The sequence below is a fragment of the Dryobates pubescens genome, chromosome 25, assembly GCF_014839835.1.
Source record: "Dryobates pubescens isolate bDryPub1 chromosome 25, bDryPub1.pri, whole genome shotgun sequence".
Taxonomy (NCBI): domain Eukaryota; kingdom Metazoa; phylum Chordata; class Aves; order Piciformes; family Picidae; genus Dryobates; species Dryobates pubescens.
Window position 1 is genome coordinate 3483837 of NC_071636.1, and position 22808 is coordinate 3506644.

The 22808-nt window shown below is 47.3% G+C and overlaps 1 protein-coding gene across 5 annotated transcripts in view; it reads right to left on the reverse strand.

The window, feature by feature from the left end:
- Positions 1-9696: 9696 nt before the first annotated feature.
- Positions 9697-22808, reverse strand: part of TAOK3 (TAO kinase 3) — a 112984-nt gene continuing 99872 nt past the window's right edge. For all 5 annotated transcript variants that reach the window (XM_054172785.1, XM_054172787.1, XM_054172786.1 and 2 more), the window contains 7 exons: positions 19951-20187; positions 18751-18879; positions 17591-17794; positions 13464-13703; positions 12016-12228; positions 10926-11108; positions 9697-9890 (listed from right to left, as the gene is read on the reverse strand). In XM_054172785.1, the coding sequence (XP_054028760.1) occupies positions 9729-9890; positions 10926-11108; positions 12016-12228; positions 13464-13703; positions 17591-17794; positions 18751-18879; positions 19951-20187 (1368 nt within the window). In that variant the 3' untranslated portion in view covers positions 9697-9728. The remainder of the gene's footprint in view (positions 9891-10925; positions 11109-12015; positions 12229-13463; positions 13704-17590; positions 17795-18750; positions 18880-19950; positions 20188-22808) is intronic.

Below are 22808 nucleotides of genomic sequence, written 5' to 3' on the forward strand. Positions count from 1 at the left end.
TGCTGATGCTGGAGGACCACAGGCTTGAAGCACTGAGGTCTTTCTGTCCATACCTTGTGCAAATGTAAAGGTCTTCACCTTCAGGAGCCATCACAGCAAAGGTTCATGGCACACACACAGCTGTAGAGAGTCAGGATACTTCCTTCTCCAGGGTGTTTCTGAACCCACTCTCATTTTCAGCAGGGTCATTTACTCCCTGAAAGACTCCCAGCACTTGTTAGCAACCTCAGCACTCCCTGCAGCTGCTGGGACAGCCTCTGCTCAGGGCTGTCCCCTCCCTGGCCAGCTCTGGGCAAGCAGATCTGGCTGGTAAGGAGCTCTTCAACAGCCTCATGGGCACCCAGCACCTTTAGCTTATGCTTGGCAGCTGGAAGAGGAGCTGGTCCCTGCCTGTCTTGGGGCATCTCCCCCTTCTCCCTGGGGCCCTCAGTCATGCCAGCCTCACTCCAGCTGCAGTCTTAGCTCCTGGGAGAAGCACCACTGGTTTTACTGACCTGAAGCCGCTTCCCAGCCAAGCCACAGGTTGTTCTCTTGATCCTCCAGCAGCTTGCAGTGAGGTCTGGTGGTGTCTCCTAAGTGCTCAAAGCACCAAGTGACCCTTTGGTCCCATCTGACATCTTGACAAGGTTAAAAGAGATGAAGCCAATGTAATTCCCCCTGCATGGAAGCAGAAGGCTCCTGTTCCAAACTGCTTTCTGCAGGATCAGAAACCTCAGGGTGCTGCAGCAAGGCTGTGCAGCAAGCAGAGGGACTCCACAAGGAGGTGCTTTGGTTCTGCCCCAGGGCAGTTTTTCAGCCCAGCCATTAAGACACTGAAAGAGGTTTGATGGGTTTTCAGAAGACAACCCCAACTACTCCTCCCAAGGTCCACAAAACACATCAGGCAGGTGGAGACAGGCTTGAAGAGCTGCATTTCACCTTGCTCAGCAAGGGCTGGACCATCTTGGGACATCTCAAGCAGGACACACAGAAAAGCAGCCACAGAATTGTCAGGGTTGGAAAGGACCTCACGGATCATCCAGTTCCACCCCCACTGCTGTGGGCAGGAACACCTCGCACTAAATCAGGTTGCCCAGAGCCACATCCAGCCTGGCCTTAAACACCTCCAGGCTTCCACCACCTCTTTGGGCAACCTGTTCCACTGTCTCACCACCCTCATGGGGAAGAACTTCCTAACATCTAATCTAAATCTGCCCCCCTCCAGCTTGGATCCATTCCCCCTTAGTCCTGACACTACCCCACACCATAAAAAGTCCCTCAGCAGCTTTCGAATGCAGCCTACTATCTACTAGCCTAAACATCACCACTACCAAAGCAAGCAGGTTAGGAACCAAACCCCCAGAGCTTCCCCTAGGGCTGCAGGAGAGGCTGGGGGCAGCCTTCGGTTAAGGCTGGGGGCAGCCTTGGTGTTAAGCAAGGGCCGGTATCCTCCCCTTGACTTGAAAGGTAAATAGCTCCAGGGGAAAGAGCAGCTGTGAAGGTAAGATAATGGCTGGGGCTATTGTGGGCTCCAGGCAAGTGCTAGCTTAGGTTAGGATAGAATAGGATAGGACAGGATACGATAGGATAGACCAGACCAGGTCGGATAAGACCTTCAAGATCATCCAGTCCAACCTATCACCCAACACCATCTAATCAACTAAACCATGGCACCAAGCACCCCATCCAGTCTCTTCCTAAACACCTCCAGTGATGGTAACTCCACCACCTCCCTGGGCAGCACATTCCAATGACCAATCTTTCTATGAAGAACTTCCTAACATCCAGGCTGAACCTCCCCTGGCACAGCTTGAGACTGTGTCCTCTTGTTCTGGTGCTGGTTGCCTGGGAGAAGAGCCCAACCCCCACCTGGCTCCAACCTCCCTTCAGGGAGTTGGAGAGAGCAAGGTGGTCTCCCCTGAGCCTCCTCTTCTCCAGGCTGAGGACACAAGCTGTGCCAGGGGAGGTTCAGGCTGGAGGTGAGGAGAAAGCACTTCCCAGCAAGAGAGATTTGCCACTGGAATGTGCTGCCCAGGGAGGTGGTGGAGTCCCCATCCCTGGAGGTGTTCAAGAGGGGATTGGATGTGGCACTTGAAGCCATGGTCTAGTCAGTCAGGAGGTGTTGGGTGCCAGGTTGGACTTGATGATCTCTGAGGTCTTTTCCAACCTCATTGATTCTCTGATTCCAACACATGCTGTGGAGACCTCATGTTCGAGGAACAAAATGGATTTGGAGAGCCCTTCCAATGGCAAATCGCTCTATGAAGAGCTTCCTAACCTCCAACTCCACCACCTCCCTGGGCAGCACATCCCAATGGCCAATGGGGATGGGGACTCCACCACCTCCCTGGGCAGCACATCCCAATGGCCAATGGGGATGGGGACTCCACCACCTCCCTGGGCAGCACATCCCAATGGCCAATGGGGATGGGGACTCCACCACCTCCCTGGGCAGCACATCCCAATGGCCAATGGGGATGGGGACTCCACCACCTCCCTGGGCAGCACATCCCAATGGCCAATGGGGATGGGGACTCCACCACCTCCCTGGGCAGCACATCCCAATGGCCAATGGGGATGGGGACTCCACCACCTCCCTGGGCAGCACATCCCAATGGCCAATCCCTCTTGCTGGGAAGAACTTTCTCCTCATTTTGAGCCTAAACTTCTCCTGGCACAGCTTGAGACTGTGTCCTCTTCTTCTGGTGCTGGGTGCCTGGAAGAAGAGACCAACCCTCACCTGGCTACAGCCTCGCTTCAAGTAGCTGTAGAGAGCAAGAAGGTCTCCCCTGAGCCTCCTCTTCTGCAGGCTAAACCACCCCAGCTCCCTCAGCCTCTCCTCCCAGGGCTTGTACTGCAAACAAGGAAGGAAGAAAGCACTCAAGCTGCACTCACCGAAGCTGTTGCTGCAGCTCCGGGGGGTGGTGGGGGGTGGGGGGATGCCTGCGTGCCGTCCTCTCTGCCCTCCCGCCCCGGCCCTCGGCAGGGGGCCGCTGCTGGCCGGGCGCGGAGCGCTTCACCTCCCCTGCTCCCACAAGGAGACAGCCGAGGCCTCGTGATGAACACTTTTATTTACAAATATAATTAAAAGCTCTGACAGTTGCTCATGCTCTTCCTCGGAACCTGAAAAAGGTTGGTGGCTGGGGTTGGGGGTGGTTTGGTTTTGGTTTTTTTTTTTTCCTTTCCTTTTTTTTTTTTCCTCTTTTTTTATTTAAAACGATTTTTTTCCTCTTGGGTTTTTTTTTTTTGGGGGGGGGGGAGGGGTTGGGGTTTTTTTTTGTTGTTTTGTTTTTTTAAAGTGCATGCAAAAGAAGTAAAGCCTTGGTTTAAAATGTTTTTTGTTTTTTTTTTCTTTTTTAAACTCTTTTTTTTTGTTTGTTTGTTTGTTTATTGTAAGAAAATACACAGTTTGAAAGTGTGAATAATGCAATATTTTATGACCAAAAAATCATGGCGGGGGGAGGAAGGGGGGAAGGAGGAGTTTTGGGGAGGAGGAGGAAGGTTGGAAGAAGTGGGGGGAGGAAGGAAAAAAGAAAATTCACCCAAAGCAAAATGAAAAGAAAGAAAAGAAGGGGAAAAAAAAAACAATAGGAAAGAAAGAAAGGGGGGAAAAAAAAAAAAAGAAGGAAAAAAAAACCCCAAAACACTAAGAGGGAGCTGGGGATGGACCAAACAGTGCTGAAATCCAAGTATTGAACTGGAGAGTGGGGGCAAAGGGGGAGGGAGGGAGGGAGGGAAGGGGGCCTGGGGGCGGGGGGGATGTGTGGCTGGGAGCGGTGAGGGAGAAGGGAAGGCCAGAAGTAAAAAAATTCTTGATCAGAGAAAAAGAGTTAAAATACAATATGAAAATAAGTCAAAGCTCTCCTTAAATTCCTTCTATACACAAAATACACCATTTGACAAAGCCCAATTTGTGCTACTGGGATTTCCTGTGGGCTCCTTTGTTTTTGTTTTTTTTGTGTGTGTTTTTCAGTTTTTTTACTTTTTTTTAAATATTATTTTTTAAAAGTTTTTCTTTCTTTTTTCCTTTTTTTTCCTTTTTTAAAATTATTTTCTTTATTTTTCTGTTTTTTTTTATTTTAAAAAATTTTTTCTTTCTTTTTTCTTTCTTTTTTCTCTTTTTAATTATTTTTAGTTTTTTTCTTTATTTTTTCTTATTATTTCTTTTTATTTATTTTTTCTTTTATATTATTTTTGCTTTCTTTTTTATATTTTTTTCTTCCTTTTTTCTTCCTTTTTTTCTTTCTTTTTTTATTCCTTTTTTCTTTCTTTTTTATATTCTTTTTCTTCCCTTTTTTCTTTATTTCTTTTTTATTCCTTTTTTCTTTCTTTTTTATATTCTTTTTCTTCCCTTTTTTCTTTATTTCTTTTTTATTCCTTTTTTCTTTCTTTTTTATATTCTTTTTTCTTCCTTTTTTCTATCTTTATTTTTTCCTTTCTATTATTTATTCTTTGTTCTTCATTCTTTTTTATTCTTTTTTCCTTTCTTTTTTATTTTTTTTCCCTTTTTTATTATTTTTCCTTTCTTTTTTTATTCTTTCTTTCTTTTTTCCTTTTTTATTCTTTTTTCCTTTCTTTTTTCTTTCTTTTTTCCTTTCTTTTTTATTCTTCCTTTCTTTTTTCCTTTTTATTCTTCCTTTCTTTTTTCCTTTCCTTTTTATTCTTCCTTTCTTTTTTCCTTTCCTTTTTATTCTTCCTTTCTTTTCCATCCTTCCTCTTTTTTTCTTATTTCTTTTAATTCTTATTATTTTTTAAAAAAATCATTATTTCCTTTTATTTCTTTTCATTATTATTTTTTTGGGGGGGTAGTTTTTTTCAAACTACACTTTTTTCTGCAGCGTCTTCCCGTTCTCTAACCCCAGCAGAAAAGGCTTTTGCTGTGTTTGCTCTTACGATACAATCACGAAGGACGCCAAGGCGCCGAGGTCGCCGCGGCCTCGCCGAACCCCCTTGGCGTGGTTTTGCGCCTTAAAAAACCCCCCCTCCCCCAAACCCCCCCTCCCACCCACCAAAATAAAACCCCAACAAAACAACCCCCAAAAGAAATCATCAAACCCCCACCACCACCCTCCCTCCCTCCCTAAACCACCCCCCTCCAAAACAAAAACCAAAGGAGAAAGAGCCCCAAAAAGTCCTCAACGTCACCACTGCTATGTACAGCGCGAGTCGCTCGCTTAGCTTTTGTGGTTTTTTTGTTGTTGCTGTTGTTTTTGTGGTTTTTTTTTCTATTTTCCTGTAAAATGTAGCAAATTCTATTTATTTTTATTTATTATTTTTTTTAAATCTTTAAGAAAAAAATTTTTTTTTTCATTATTATTATTATTATTAATTAATTCCTGATGAATAAATTACCAAAAAAAAAAATAAAATTAAAAGGAAACCAAAAGGAAAAGAACTAAAAGGAAGTTATGCAGCAGCTAAGTCAAGGTAAGGCTGCGGATTCCATCTCTCTCCCCCCCCTCCCCGGGTTCATTGTTCAGTTGTTTTGCCTTTGTCATTGAGCGAGATATTAAAGTTAGTTCTGTCTCTAGCTAGCTATTTTATAGGCTCTTTAGAGTTGCTCGGCTTTGTGTTGGGTTCTTCTTCGTTTAAAGGGTATTTCCAGTTCGGTTTTAAGGATATCATTTCTGTTTAAAGGAAATGTCTGTCTTGGTTTTGAGGAGATTGAGGTTAGGGGGTTTTAAATCTATTCTCTATCATTTTTGGGGTTTGGGATGTGAACTTTTTAGGAGATGAACTTTTAGGGATATTTACTTTTAGGATATTCATTTTTTGGGGGATAGTCACTTTTAGGATATTAATTTTTTGGGGATAGTCACTTTTAGGATATTAACTTTTTGGGGATAGTCACTTTTAGGATATTAAATTTTTGGGGATATGAACTTTTAGGATATTAAATTTTGGGGGGATAGTCACTTTCAGGATATTAAATTTTTGGGGGGATAGTCACTTTCAGGATATTTACTTTTTGGGGATATGAACTTTTTTGGGGTATTAACATTTTGGGGATATTCCCTTTTGGAGGTAATCACTTTTGGGATATTAAGTTTTTGGGATATTCCCTTTTAGGGGATATTCACTTTTTGGGGGATATTCACTTTTTTAGGATATTAACTTTTTTGGCATATTCACTTTTTGGATATTAACTTTTTGGGGGATATTAACTTTTTTGGGGATAGTCACTTTTGGGGATATTCACTTTCAGGATATTAACTTTTTTGGGATATTCACTTCTAGGATATTAAATTTTGGGGGGATATTCACTTTTAGGGATATTAACTTTTTGGGGATATTCATTTTTAGAATATTAACTTTTAGGGATATTAACTTCTTGGGGATATTCACTTTTAGGATATTAACTTTTAGGATATTAACTTTTTGGGGATATTCACTTTTAGGATATTCACTTTTTGGGGATATTCACTTTTTTGGGATATTCACTTTTAGAATATTAACTTTTAGGATATTAACTTTTAGGGATATTAACTTTTTGGGGATATTCACTTTTAGGATATTCACTTTTAGGATATTCACTTTTAGGATATTCACTTTTAGGATATTCACTTTTAGGATATTCACTTTTAGGATATTCACTTTTAGGATATTCACTTTTAGGATATTCACTTTTTGGGGATATTCACTTTTTTGGGACATTCACTTTTGGAGATCATCACTTTGGGGATATTCCCTTTTAGGATATTAACTTTTGGGGATATTTACCTTTTGGGGATATTCACTTTTAGGATATTAACTTTTTGGGGGATATTCCCTTTAGGGCTATTCCCTTTTCAGGACATTCCCTACTTCAAGATATTATTTTTAAGGATATTAACTTTTAAAGGATATTTCTATGTATTCTATGATTTCTTTTTTTAAAGGATATGAATTTTCCCTGCCCTAGGATATTCTTTAGGATATTCTTTAGTTCTTTCAGGATATTCACTTTTTAAGGATATTCACTTTTTAAAGGATATTCACTTTTTTAAAGGCTATTCATTTTTGTAAGGATATTATTTTGTTCAGGATATCACTTCTTAAGGATATTTTTAAGGCTCTGACTTTTTTTTTTTATAGGCTATTAATTTTGTAAAGATAATTTATTTTTAAGGATATTCCATTAATATTTTTTTTTTTCAGGATAATCTTTTAGGATATTCTTTATTTTATTTTAGGATATTGACTTTTTCAGGGGATTATTATTTAGGATATTCTTTTTTTTAGTTTATTTTTTGGTAGGATATTCATTTTTTTTAGGGTATTTATTTGGAGGACATTAATTTTTCAGGGGATTATTATTTAGGATATTCCTTTTTTTAGGGTATTTTTTGGTAGGATATTCATTTTTTTAGGGTATTTATTTGGAGGACATTAATTTTTCAGGGGATTATTATTTAGGATATTCCTTTTTTTAGGGTATTTTTTGGTAGGATATTCAATTTTTTAGGGTATTTTTTGGTAGGATATTCATTTTTTTAGGGTATTTTTTGGTAGGATATTCATTTTTTTTAGGGTATTTATTTGGAGGACATTAATTTTTCAGGGGATTAGTATTTAGGATATTAATTTTTTAGGGTATTTTTTGGTAGGATATTCATTTTTTTAGGGTATTTATTTGGAGGACATTAATTTTTCAGGGGATTATTATTTAGGATATTCATTTTTTAGGGTATTTTTTGGTAGGATATTCATTTTTTTAGGGTATTTATTTGGAGGACATTAATTTTTCAGGGGTTTATTATTTAGGATATTCCTTTTTTTAGGGTATTTTTTGGTAGGATATTCATTTTTTTAGGGTAATTTTTGGTAGGTTATTCATTTTTTTTAGGGTATTTATTTGGAGGACATTAATTTTTCAGGGGATTATTATTTAGGATATTCCTTTTTTTAGGGTATTTTTTTGGTAGGCTATTCATCTTTTCCAGGCCATTTCATTCTAGGATATTCATCTTTCCCAGGCTGTTTTATTCCAGGATATTCACTTTTCCAGGCCATTTCATTGTAGGATATTCATCTTTTCCAGGCTATTATTTTGTTTGTAGGATATTCTTATGTGGGTTTTTTTTTTCCCTCCCCCTCCCCCAATATTAATTCTGCAGTATATTAAGCTATTTTTTTTTTAAGGATATTATTTCTTTAGGAGGTTGTTTTGGATGTTACCTCTTCAGGAGAAGGCTTTTTTTTTTTGGTAGTATTTATTTAGGAGGATTTATTTTGGGGGGAGGGGGGAAAAGGATTTTTTTTAAAGGAATTTTGGGTGGATTTTTGGTGGATTTTTTTTTTGGCTATTATTTTTTAGGTTTTTTTAATATATTAGTTAGGATTTTTTTGGGGGGATATTATTTAGGAGATTTTATTTATATACTATTTATTTAGGAGTTTTTTAAGCTATTATTTATTTAGGATTTTTTTTTTTTTGGCATACTATTTAGGACTTTTTGAAGGATATTATTTATCCAGGATTTTTTTTTTTTTTGGGGGGGGGGGGAATATTATTTATCCAGGAATTTTTTTAGGACATTCAATTTTTAGGCCATTATTTTGCAAGATACTATTTTAGGGCATTTTTTAGGCTATTCATTTTCTTTTCCCCAGGATATTCTTTTTTTTTTCCCCAGGATACTCAAATTTTTAGGGATATTCAGTTTTCTTTAGGATATTCATTTTTCAGGACATTCCATATTTTAGGACATGAATTTTTCAGGACATTAAATTTTCCAGGACATTTCCCTTTCTTTTTTTTTTAAGGACATTTCCTTTTCTTGGCTATTTCCTTTCCCAGGACATTTCCTTTTCTTTTTTTTTAAGGACATTTCCTTTCCTTGGCCATTTCCTTTCCCAGGACATTTCCTTTCCTTTTTTTTAAGGACATTTCCTTTCCTTGGCCATTTCCTTTCCCAGGACATTTCCTTTCCTTTTTTTTAAGGACATTTCCTTTTCTTGGCTATTTCCTTTCCCAGGACATTTCCTTTCCTTTTTTTTAAGGACATTTCCTTTCCTTGGCCATTTCCTTTCCCAGGACATTTCCTTTTCTTTTTTTTAGGACATTCACTTTTGGGGTTATTGACTTTTTTGGGGACCTTTTTATTTAAGGACATCAATTATTTTTTTCCAGCCTCTTCCAGGCTATTCTTTTTCTCAGGCTATCATTTCATGTTCTGCTTGTCCTTTTTTCCTTGCTTGGCAAACCCAAATGCTTGCTCACAAGCAACAGCCATCCAGCTTCTTATTTTCCCTTGCCTTTTTGCTGTTTGATTTCCCTTTTTTGTTTACCCCCCCCCCCCTCCCCCCCCTTCCTCTATTCAGATTGCCTCCAAAGTTTGGTTTTTTGTGGTTTTCCACTGAAACATTTTTTGTTTTCCACTCGTGGCACAGAGACATCCAAGACTGTGACAAACTATGGAGCAGACCTCCTGCACCGGGACTGACACAGGGAGGGGAAGGGGGCCCCTGATGGAGTAAGAATATACAGGCACTGAGTCCGACACGATGTCAGCAAGAGAGACAGCAAGAGAGAGAGAGAGCACGCCCGGTGGTGCCGTGGGGAATGTTGGGTTTGCAAGTTTGATCAGTATCTGTGGCTGCTCTTTTTTGCCCTGTCTTGGGTTGGGTTTTGGTTGGGTTGTGGGGTTGGGGTTGGTTTTTTTTTGTGTGTGTGTGTGTTTTGCTTTGTTTGCTTTTTCCTGGTTTTATCTTTGTTGTTGTTAGGTTTTTGTTGTGTTTTGTTTTAAAATGGCAAAGAACTCTTAATCTCATCTATAGTCCTCCTTGGGGTATTCTAAGGTCACCAGGTTGCCGAAGCCCATCCGCAAGCTCTCCACGTCGAAGCTTTCGATCTCCCGCTCCTGCCTTTCCAACAGGAACTTGATCCTCTCGCTGCGTTCCTTCTGGAGGGCGGCAAGCTCCTCTTCGATCTGAAAGCAGCACAGGCAGCAGCCCCTCAGCACAGCGTCCCCACCCCGGCTACAGCAGCTCCCAGCCCCACAGCCAGCCCTGGATCACAGAATCAGCCAGGCTGGGAAAGACCTTGGAGATCAGCAAGTCCAACCTGTCACCCAGCACCTCCTGACAACTAAGCCATGGCTCCAAGTGCCACATCCAAGCCTTTGTTGGACACCTCCAGGGACAGTGGCTCCACCACCTCCCTGGGCAGCACATTCCAATGGCCAATCTCTCCTTCTATGAAGAACTTCCTAATATCCAGCCTAAACCTTCCCTGGTGCAGCTTGAGACTGTGTCTTCTTGTTCTGGTGCTGCTTGCCTGGGAGAAGAGACCAACCCCCACCTGGCTACAATCTCCCTTCAGGTAGTTGTAGAGAGCAAGGTGGTCTCCCCTGAGCCTCCTCTTCTCCAGGCTAAGCAACCCCAGCTCCCTCAGCCTCTCCTCACAGGGCTGTGCTCCAGAGCTCTCCCCAGCCTCATTGCCCTTCTCCGGACAAGTTCAAGTGTCTCAGTGTCCTTCTTAAATTGAGGAGCCCAGAACTGGACACAGTTGGAATCATTAAGGCTGGAAAAGACCTTTAAGATCATCAAGTCCAACTGTAACATAGCTACCATGACCACTGAGCCATATCCTGAACAACCACACCTACAGCTCCTTGAACACCTCCAGGGATGGTGACTCCACCACCTCCCTGGGCAGCCTGTTCCAGCACCTCACCATGCCCTCAGTGAAGAAGTTTTTCCTGATGTCCAACGCAGACCTCCCCCTGGCACATCTTCATCACAGAATGTTAGGGCTTGGAAAGGACCTCTAGAGATCATCTAGTCCAACCCCCCAGTCAAACAGGAGCTTAAGCCAAGTTCCTCTCACCCCTGGTTACTTGGGAGAAGAGACCAACACCAGCCCCACCACAGCCTCCTTTCAGGCAGCTGTGAAGAGCACTAAGGTCCCCCCTTAGCCTTCTCTTCAACAGCTGCAGCCCCCCAGCAGCCCACCCCACACCTACCTTTTGTTCAAGGTGTGCCCTGCGCAGTGACACCCGTTGCTCCAGCTTCTGGAGTTCTCTTTCATGCTGTGCTTCTGTCTGCATCTTGATTTTGCTCTGGTATGCATTGAGCAGCTCCATCTCCTGCTGGAGTTGCAGTCTCAGGGCTTGGCATTCTGCTTCTTGGGCCTCATCCAGCCGTAGCTGTAAGATCAGGGGAGGTTTAGGTTGGACATTGGGGGGGAAAAGGAAAGTCTTCACTAAAAGGGTTCTCAAGGCCTGAGGCAGGCTGCCCAGGGCAGTGGTGGAGTCCTCATCCCCTGGTTGAAAAGCCACAGGGATGTGGTGCTGAGGGACATGGTGCAGTGGTGACCTGGCAGTGCTGGGCTAACCACTGGATTTGATGATCTGAAAGGTCAAGTACCAGAATGATTCTGTGATCCATTTGGGAAAGAACATCCAAACCTCCACCAGGTAATCCTCTGCTCTGACACCAGAGGTACACTCACTGCTCTTCCTTCTCCAAGCCACTGCTGTGAGTGGCAGGATGAGAAGCATGAAGGGCTTCGCTCACAGCTGCTTCCCCACTCACACGGAGCTGGGAGCCTCAGGGAAGTCCAGCTCTCAAAAGCCCAGGACACAATGGGTAGCAGGGAAAGGATGCCAGATGCTTAGCACAAGAAGGGAAGCGCCTCCTGATGCATTAGTTCACAGAATAGCAGGTTGGAAGGAACCTCAAGCATCATCTGGTCCAACCTCTCCTGGCAAAAGCAAGGATGGCCCAGCCCCTATCCATCTGAATCCTAAACATCCTCACTGTTGGGGATGCCACCACCTCCCTGGGGAGACCTCTGCAATGTCTGACACTTCTCATAGTGAAACACCTGTCCTCTTGTGTCCAGGGGGAATCTCCCCAGGCGTAACTGGCACCCTCCTCACCTTTTCCATGGGACTCCTTGCTACAGGGGAGTCTGCACATGGTGCCAGTGGGTATGAACACAACTGCATTGCTCACCATCCAGCAGCTGGCACAGGAAGCAGCCAGAGAGCTGCAGGGACTGTACCCCAGCTCCACAGACCTGAGTCAGGGACCCCCCTCCCAGGCACCTACCGCCTGTGAGGCCATCATCTCGTTGATGCTCTGCTCATACTGCTCTGCCAGGATGGCGAGCTTCCTTGTCTGCTCGTCCTTCAGACTCTTCAAAATTGTCTTGTGCTCACTCTTTGGAGTTACTTCCAGCTGGTGATTCTTCAGTGCTTTGTACTGCTTAGTTTGCACTTTGCATGTGTCCTGGAACTGCTTTTTGATCTGCATTTCCATAGCCTGCCAAGGAAGGAACGATGTGAAGAGCACGAAGAGCTTTGGGAGTGGAGAGGCTATAGTACATCCAAATGGGTGGGTTGGAGAGACCATCACAGCTCCCCTGTGCTCTGTGCTGTCTCCTGCCCCTGCATCTGGGTGAACAGGGTATGCTCTACACACACAATGATCTAACCAGCAGCATCAGCCCAGGCCCTGACCGCAGGACTGGGCCAGGAACAGGATCCACTAAACCTGCAGCCCAGAGCATCTCCACTTCCTACCCCTGCTCCCTACAGCTCACCCAGACCATCACCCTACTGCTTGCCTCCCAAAAGGTGTGTCCTTAGTCAAGTGCTCCCATTTTGCTGCCAGCCCCACCTCAGCCATGCACTACCTGGGGCCTGCAAACCTAAGCACTGGCAAGGTGTGACCAAGTGGCTTCACAGCAACACACCTGTGTGGATGTTCAGGGGAGGAACAGAACACCCCCACAACTCCTCAGAGCTTCTGATCAACCTGCAGCTGAGCTGGGACAGAGCACAGTGCTCAGCACACCCAAGCTCTCTTTCTCTGCTGACTTTGAAAGAGAATCATAGAATTGTTAGGGTTGGAAGGGACTTCAAGGATCAGCCAGTTCCAACCCCCCTGCCATGGGCAGGGACACCTCACACTACAGCAGGTGGCTCACAGCCACATCCAACCTGGCCTTAAAAACCTCTAGGGATGAGGCTTCCCCCACCTCCCTGGGCAACCTGTTCCAGAGTCTCACCACCCTCCTGGGGAAGAACTTCTTCCTCACATCCAATCTGAATCTACCCATTGCTAGTTTTGTTCCATTTTGTTTCCCTTTTTGTTCCAGTACATATGATGTTGTAGACAGTACATCCTGTCAGCCCCAGGAACACCCTGTCTCACCCCCCTCCTGGTGCGAGTACCACCCAACCCCTTTCCACATCAAGGTTTACAGGCTGCCACCAGGCAGGACCTGCAGAAAGCCCAGCTCCTCAGAAGCAAACTGCCACCCTTCTGCTAGCCTGCTCTCACCCAGCAGCCTCCGTCAGCACAGCACTGGGAGAATCCTCAGGGAGCTCTTTGCCGTAGGAGCCCACAGGCTGCCGCCACCAGAGCAGCCCTGCACAAGGGGAAGGGACCCCAGGGAGAGCGCAGGGTCCTGCGGCATGGAGAAGGCGGCAAGCACAGAGGACAGAGGCTGGAGGAGGAGGAGGAGGAAGAGGAGGGAGGAGAGCTCCCAGCACCTTCAGGTTCTTTGGTTGCTGCCGGAGCTCCATGAAGTGCTTCCTGTGCAGCTCCCGCTCCCGCCGCTTGTTGTACTCCAGCTGGTTCTCCAGCTCAGTCTGGTGCTGCAGCCGGATCAGGTCCATGCGCAGCCTCTGCAGCGTGTGCAGCTGCCGGTACTCCAGCTCGCGCGTCGACTCGTCGTGCCGGATCAGCATGGCGTGCTCCATCTCCTTCTGCGTCCGCTTCTTGTTCAGCTCCTGCCCGGCACAGCACAGCACCCGCTCAGCGCCCGGCCCCGCTGCCCCCCGCCCACGGGGGAACGAAACCCAGCGGCGCTGGGCGGGATAAGGAAAGGGGACAACCAGCCTCCAGCCATCTCCCATCCCAGCCATCCAGTCCCTTTCATCCCATCCATCCTCCCATCCAATCCCATCCATCCATCCATCCTCCTATCCATCCAATCCCATCCATCCCATCCATCTATCTAATCCCATCCATCCTCCCATCCAATCCCATCCATCCTCCTATCCATCCAATCCCATCCATCCCATCCCATCCATCCATCTAATCCCATCCATCCTCCCATTCAATCCATCCAATCCATCCAACTCCTTCCATCCCATCCCCTACATCCATCTAATCCCATCCATCCTCCCATCCAATCCCATCCATCCATCCTCCTATCCATCCAATCCCATCCATCCCATCCATCTATCTAATCCCATCCATCCTCCCATCCAATCCCATCCATCCTCCTATCCATCCAATCCCATCCATCCCATCCCATCCATCCATCTAATCCCATCCATCCTCCCATTCAATCCATCCAATCCATCCAACTCCTTCCATCCCATCCCCTACATCCATCTAATCCCATCCATCCTCCCATCCAATCCCATCCATCCATCCTCCTATCCATCCAATCCCATCCATCCCATCCATCCATCTAATCCCATCCATCCTCCCATCCATCCATCCATCCTCCTATCCATCCAATCCCATCCATCCCATCCCATGCACCCATCTAATCCCATCCATCCTCCCATCCAATCCCATCCATCCATCCATCCTCCTATCCATCCAATCCCATCCATCCATCCATCCTCCTATCCATCCAATCCCATCCATCCCATCCCATGCACCCATCTAATCCCATCCATCCTCCCATTCAATCCATCCAATCCATCCAACCCCTTCCATCCCATCCCCTACATCCATCTAATCCCATCCATCCTCCCATCCAATCCCATCCATCCCATCCCATCCACCCATCTAATCCCATCCATCCTCCCATTCAATCCATCCAATCCCATCCAATCCATCCAATCCCATCCATACATTCATCTAATCCATCCATCCTCCCAATCCCATCCAATCCATCTAATCCCATCCCATCCAATCCCACCCATCCTCCTGGGGCCTGCTCCTCTGGCAGCTCCTGGCTCACTCAGGGAGTGTCCAGCAGGTGGCACTGGGACCCCACGCAAGCCCTGCTGGGACTCACTCCAGTCTTTATTACTAATACAGCCTGGGGTGCTCAGAGCTGGGCTGCCTGACGGGCAGAGCTGGCAGCTCTTCCTTGGTTTAAGTTACCCTGAGCCTCTGCCAGGCACTGGGAACTGAGGCTTGTCCCCTGCCACCCCTCTGGAATGGCCACAGCAGGGGTGAGCAGCTCCACCACACCACAGCAGGTGTGGGGAAGAATTTACCACTGTGGGCAGGTGGGTTTGGACCCCAGGCACAGCATGTGAGGGGACAGCCCAAGCCTCACACAACCTTGCACAGAGGAGGTCCTGCAGGTGGTGACCTGCAACCCAGGAAAACTTCCCCAAGTTCCAAGCCAAGGAAGAGGAAAGTGCCAGATTCTCCCCCTGATTACTGCTAATGTTTCTGTCTCAAGGTATCAGCAACCACCTGTGGAGCACGGAGCTGAATCCAGCTCAGCCAAGCAGCGAGTACAGCTGTACCCCTTGCTGATACCTGCTGACCTTCACAGATGGTCTGCTGGTTTCAGCTCCCAGCTTTACAAACCCATCACTGTGCTTCATGCTAGACCAAGATGGGCACAGCAGGGGCTGCCTGGCACCACGCACACACAGTGCCCAGCATGGGGAGGGCCCAGTGTTGGCTCAGTTTAAGGATTTTCTGCAGCAGAAGCATAATATTTAATCATTCTGAGGTGTTGCTGTCATAATCCTCAACAGCAGCCCCTGCAAGCAGGCACCTCAGCCCCTTTGGCTGCTGCAGCTGCAACAGGTTTAAGCCAGGAGGATGGGGAAGGACACAGGGCCAGGCCCTGCCTCTGCATTCTCTGCCATAAGGATGTTTTCACATTTAAGCAAAGCTTGCCCTCTGACAGCCAAACCCCAAAAGCTAGAGCTCCTGGAGTGCTGAAATCATTTCCCACTTGTGCCTGCACCCCAGGCAGGGGCAGCCAGCCTCTCCCCTGCCCCTTCCATGCCTGATTTCAGTTGACACAGAGTGAATAACCAAGAGGCACTCCACTTCCCACAAACAACTCCCTCAGGCACAAGGACCACCTCTGTGGTTACTGAAAACATCAAGAGAAGGAGAAAAAGATTCCTGAAGTGTTATTTACTTCAGGTGTCTGATCCAGTCAATTTGGTCTAGTTAGCAGGGATGTTCCTGTCAGGAGATAAAGAGATCATTCTGGAAGTGAGGTCTCTCCTACAGGCTCAACTGCAGGAGCTCAGAGGGGTGTTCCCTGCTTAGAACACCCTGCCAGGGAACCGAATTCTCTTCCCATCCCACAGAGCTTAGGTGGTAAGGGTGCCCAAATCTGGCTTTTCACAGCTCAGGGTGTCCAAATTGAGATGGACACCCTGAGAAAAGCAGCAGCTGAGCAGCCCCAGGCACCTCTGAAGTCAGGGGCTGCAAAGCTCTGAGGCAGGTACAGTGCAGGCAGTGTTAACTATGCCAGACAATGTGAGAGCAGCAGACTAAGTACCTGATTATTATTCATTTCTGAGCACTCCCTCTCAGCCTTCACTAAAACACTTTCTCATCTGATCCAGAGTCTTTATCCAAAAATAACATTCATGAAGAATTCAGGAACTCCAGTGAGTACCACAGAAGATCCTACAAGTGATAATTCTTTCTCCAAAGTGGTGTTTGACTGCAGGCAGCCTGCAAGACAAGGGGCTGATAACTAATGAGGAAAAGGGAGGCTGTGGAATAGCTTCTCCTTGACAAACCATCACCCTTCCTGTGCTCTCATTTGGGCAGAGCCCCACGGGAAAGCTACAGCTGAGCATCTGCAGACACCCAGAATGCAGACAGCAGGGGACTGAATTGTTGGGATGTCTTACATTGGAAGCGTTTCATTCTGCCACCTTCCTGTTGCTCTTTGAAGGTTATGGCTGCTTTATTGCACATGTTTCAGCTGTGGAAGTTTCCTTTAGCCAACAAGTACAACTCCTCCTGTGAGGCCCTTTCAGCCACTTGCCAGGTGGCCCTGGCACTTGGCGTGGCACAAACTGCCCTGTGCTGTCACAAAACCCAGCAGGATCCCCCCACATTTGATGCCCAGGATCTCAAGTGAAGCATCTGACCCAGAGTGGTGGCCTACACAGCATTTCAGCCTGCAAGTCAGCAATGCTTGGGACCCTCAAAGGTCATCTTGCCCAAGGTCCCTGCACTCAGCAAGGACACCTCCAACTAGGTCAGGCTGCCCAGGGCCACATCAAGGCTGATCTTGCATGTCTCCAGGGATGGGGCCTCAACCACACTGCTGGGCAACCTGTTCCAGCATTTCACCACTCTCTTTGTGCAGAACTTCCTCCTGATGTCCAACCTCAATCTCCCCTGCTCCAATTTCAAACCACTGTCCCTCATCCTATCACCACAGGGCCTTCTGAGCAGTCCCTCCCCAGCCTTCCTGGAGGCCCCCTTCAGCCTCCCTGGAGCCTTCCCTTCTCCAGGCTGAACACGCCTCAACTCTCCCAGCCACGAGAGGTGCTCCGAGCCCTCCGACCATCTTTGTGGCCCCTTCCTACGCTTAGCTCAGTTCTGTTCAGCAACCAGGAGCACACCAGGTGTAACCTCCCTCAGCACACTGTCTGACAGACAGGGAGCTGAGCCAAGCAAAGCAGGGCTGGGGGGAAGGAAGCGAAGGGTGCCATACTTCCCGAATGTTCTGCTGCTCCAACTCGTGCCTCTTGATCATCGTTTTCCTCTTGAAGAAGCGGCAGTTTTTGTCGTAGTAGAGTCTCTGCTGGCTGAGAAGATGGGCCTCCTCTTCAGCCTGTGTGTGCTGCAGGTTCTCTTTATGTTTGGATATTCTTTCTTGCTTCTCTTTCTTGGGCGTGCTGTGGTCCTCGTTCATTTCCTGCGTGCACACAGGGGCAGAAGGAGAGCCCTGAGCCTCACCGTGGCACACAGCTGGGAAGACCTTTGTTCCCTGCTGCTACTCTGCCATTCAGTTTGTGACAGGACACCAAAATCCTGACTATAGCCCCAGAGGGGTACCAGCAGAACCAGACCTGTCACTTGGCCGTGCCCAGCCCTTCCGCCTCTAGAGCTGCATTGCAGCCCATCGAGGGGAGGACGAAAAAGTGGCCAAACACAAACATCTCAGGGGCTAAAGAGAGCAGCAGTGGTAAGACACCAACACACCTCTGCAGGGGAGGCTCTGGCTGGCCAGGAAAGAGATGGGGTCAAACCCCTTGGCTCCCTTCCCAGCCTCACACCTCTGTTACAAAGGAGTCAAGCTTGGCCCTAAGGGCTCATGCTTGACTCTCTATCAAATCACACAGCTCAGAGTATAAAATCACACCTCAGAGGGCTCCTTGCTATTCATTTTCTCACCTCTGCATTTTTAACAGCAAAAGGCTCTTGTGATGTGGTGGGGACACAGCACTTTTGTGCTGTTTGGGCCAGGTTAAGCTCTGTACTAAGTTACTTCCTTTTCAGATCCACAGAAGTGGTCACAGAGCCTTTGGTCAAAGGGCATCTAAAAAAGCTACCCTGGTTAGTAACAGCTTAAGCCACAAAACACAAACCCAACCACCCCAAAACACACATGAGGAAAAAGAGGAAGAAGGATTCTCTGTGAAGTCCCAAACCTTGGCTCTAAAGATCCTGCTCCAGAGCAGAAGGAGAAGTCACCTCCAGCACCTTCACAGATGCTGCCAGCTGCTCTCACTTTATTTGCTGAGAATCTAAATTTGCTTCCAAGCCAGCAGTATCCTTTAAACCCCTGGGCTGGCCCAAGTTTATCAAAACCAAAGCCTAGCTGATGCTCACTCCACACCCCCTCAGCCTTAAAAAGTGATGGTTTCTTGCCTCTTTAATCTTCTCCTTGCAAAGCTTGTATTGTTTCTTCTGACTTTCTAAAAAGGTCGCCAGGTCTTTCTTCTGCTGAGCCAAAATCTGTTGCTGGAATTTCTTTTCATCTGCTGCAGCTGCCTTTGCCTGTGAGGCACAGAGAGAGAGAGAAGGAATAAACCCAAAGGGTGAGGGAGCAGGTACTGAATCCAGCACAAATCAGCCTTCTGTTGTACATTTCTTGGTCTGTCATTCCCCCACCACTGTGCTAGGAGCATTCAGCTTTGTGGAAGCTGCTTGCAATAAAAACCCCATAATGTCCACATGCATCTAAGAGTTTCCTGACCCTCTCCACCATAACCACCCCAGAGGCTAAAACCCCTCTGCACCGACCACATGGATCAACATGTTGATTCTGAACTAGACTGAGCAAGCAGCAAGCTTTGTCACCCCCTCAGCCAGGAGGTAGAAGCTCCCTCCAAAGTCTCCACAATTTGTCAGTCTCTTTTAGCCATCAGTGATGCACATCACAGAATGGCTTGAGTTGGAAGGGACCTTGAAGATCATCTGGTTCCAACCCCCCTGCCATGGGCAAGGGCACCTCCCACCAGACCAGGCTGCTCAAACCCTCATCCACCTGGGCTTAAAGGCCATGAGGATGTCCACAGCTTCTCTGGGCAACACATTCCACTGTCTTGCCATTCCCAGTGTAAAAAGACTCTTCCTAATGTCCAATCTAAATGTACCCTGCTCTAGTTCAAAACCATCACCCCTTGTCCTGTCACCACAGGCCTCATAAGCAGTCCCTCCCCAGCTCTCTTGTAGACACCTTCAGGTACTGGAAGGACACTAAAAGGTCCTCACTGGAACCTCCTCTTCTCCAGGCTGAAGAGACCCAGCTCCCTCGGCCTGACCTCACAGGAGAGGTGCTTCAACCCTTTGATCATCTTTGTGGACTCCTTGGACCCACTCCAACAGATCCAAGTCCTTGTGCTGGGGGCTCCAGAGCTGGATGCAATATTCCAAGTGGGGTCTCCCAAGAGCAGAGGGCCAGAATCACCTCCCTTGACCTCCATCAGGTTGGCTTGTAGCACCCAGTGTACTTAAGAGCAGGTGTTTGAAGCAGTACTTCCAACAGCCATCCCTTAGAGACCTGCTGCACACCTCTCCCTCCCTCCGATCTTCACGAACAGCTGGGGAGCCTGCAGCCCTGCTCACCTCTTTCTCTATCACAGCCACTTGCTTCTTGGCCAGCTTCTCCAGCTCAATGGACGAGTTGTTGGCGTGTGTCTCCACCTCCTTCTGCAGCTTGAGGCGGTGCTCGTCCATCTCGGCCTTCAACTTGTTCTCCAGGGCGATCAGCTGCTTCTGGTGCTGGCGCCGCATCCGCTTATATCCTGACATCTGTTCCCGCAACTCGTTCTCCTGCTCATGCTCATGGATCTGCCTTGTAACCTGATGGCAGGACAAGGGCAAGAGGTGCTTCGTGGCCCTCTCTGCAGGCAAGCTCTCCCCTGTTCACTTCTTGCCTGCAAACCAGACCCTGCTTCGCTGCACCCTTAGAAGCCACCTTCCGGGGGCAGCTCTGCCAGCTCTCAGAGGGAGCTGCTGCTCAGTGCCACCAATGAGGCCATCAAGTCTCCCTCTCCTGATGCTGACCTCCCCACCCCACTTCCTCCCCATCTCTCCCTGAGGGTTTGTGGTAGTTTTAGGCTATGCCTTTACAATTTAGCTGCAGATTTCCAGCAGAGAAGTAGAAAAACATAAACAAATCACTGTTGGGGGCAAAAAGGAGAACAGAAGATTACTCTACACAAATTCACTGGCTAAGTGTCTGGGATAAGAGAAGCTGGATCATAACAATCCTTCACATTTTCAGTCCCATTCCTTTTCTCTCCCCTTCTGATCTTGGCTGTGATTGCTTCACTCAGGAGATGATCTGCTTCTGGCTGACCCTGGGATAAGACTAACCCACTGCTCTTCCTCTCAACTCCCTTCTCTCACTTGGGACAGGGGGATTTGGGGGGACAGTGGAACAGACTTCTCTGGTCTTTTGACCAGGGGGTTTTCCTGCTGTTTGCTAATTGTAAATCTCTAACTCCTGTACATTCTTGTTCATATTCATTGCATTCCACTGTAGAGTGTAGGTTTTGCTTGTAAATACAGCTTCACTTGCTTCTAACCGAGTTGGGTCTGGCTTAAAGTTAACGCTGGGGGCAAACTTCAACCCACCACAGGGTTTCATGTAGGTGTGCAGTAACAGCACCCCGTGCCACATGACAAATAAAACCAACAGCAGCTTACTAAGTGCTGCAGGAAACACTAGAGGAGATGTGGATGCAAAGGTGGCTGCTGGAGAACCTTCTTCAGGACTCAAATCCCAGAATGCCAGGCTGGAAGGGACCCCAGGGATCATCTTGTCCAACCTTTCCAGGGGATGGTGGAGCTGAAGCGAAATGCCCCAGCACCCTGTCAAGCTGAGTCTTCAAACTGTCCAATGTAGAGGAATCCACTGCTCCCCTTGGGAGATGATTCTAATCTGACTGTTCTCACAGGGAAACATTTCCTTCTGGAGCCAATGGGAATCTCCCCAGCAGTAACTTGCAGCCATCACCCCCTGTCCTTTCCATGGGACTCCTTGTAGAGAGGGTGTCTCCATCCTCCTGGCAGACACCCTTTATATACTGCTACATGGAATCCTGAGGGTGACATGGACTTAGAAGACAGCATCCATTTTAATAACCTCCCTCCCCAACCCACCCATTCTTTCCTTCCTCCTCAAGTCACCACAGTTCCAGTTCCATCCTTTCATCTCCTGCAACGAGCAGGAGATAAATTCCTCCTTAAGATGCAGGAGGCTGGCAGACTGAGCTCAGCTCCTACCAGGGCTGAAAGTTTTCTAACACTGCTCTGGAACTGTGTGCTCTTAACAGGATTGATCAGGTGGTCTGAGCAGACTCTAAACCCCGCTCGGCTGAAACAAGCTCGCAGGTCCCACATTCATTTTCATGCCCAAGTGTGCCCATGTGAAAGGAAGAAAAAAAGAAACCCCAAACCCCCCCCAAAAACCCCAGTAAGTTGTGCCAAAAACATTGTCAGAAGAAGAGGCATAATGGAAATGCCTCCATTTGGAAAGGAGAAAAGTGCCCAGGGCTGAGTGAGCGATTTCAACACACCCCAGGAACTTCACACATGAAGATCTGCTGAGCTTTTTCCTATGACAGTCCTTGGAGCCAAAGGCTGGGGCCCTTGGTGCACATTCAGAGCTGCAGTCTCTGACTCTGATTGAGGGAACCTCTCCTTTCACACTTAAGCACAAAGCCAAGAGCTCAGCCCGTTGAAGGTGACCAGTGAAGCTCCTTGCTGCAGGCTGCAGGAGCCCAGCCTTGCTGATTAACTCCTCCACAGCAGCCAGCAGAAAGAACTGGCACCCACCACACTACCGCTGTCAGCTGAAGGCCATTTCTCAAATTAAGTTCAGACACAGGATGGGAAGCACCTAAGGACCTGAGAAGGCTCAAATTCAAGGGAAGAGGAGCAGCAAACCAAACCCACTGGCTACAGCCCCGTGCTTCAGGACTAGTGGCCATTAGGAAGCAGTGTGGAAGTAAGAGCTCCAAAATCAACGAGCAAGGTTCACCACAACTGATGCGTCACCTGAGGCAGACAGCATGCTGCCACCTGTCCCAGCTCAAACGACTCCCAGCACACAGGAGGAGTGGGAAGAAGAGGTCAGGAAGAATCTTCACCTTGGAATGGATTACTAACAACTTACAACAACAAGTAAATGACAGCCAGAGGCTCAGCACAGAAACATGACACAAAAGGATGAAGCTGCTGAAGGGGACAGCCCCTGCCTTCACCCCATCCCTTTCAGAAACAACTCCAGAGAGAAAAGGAAACAGACTGCAAAGAAAACAAAGTCCCAGCCTGGCTAGTGTCAGACTGCATGACCAGGATGTGGTGAGGGTGGGTTCAGCAGGGTAGTGACATCAAACATCACCTATGTGGGGCAGTGATGCTAAGTGATGGTAGTGAGGCAAGTGGCGATGCCTACATCACATCCTCCTTGGACA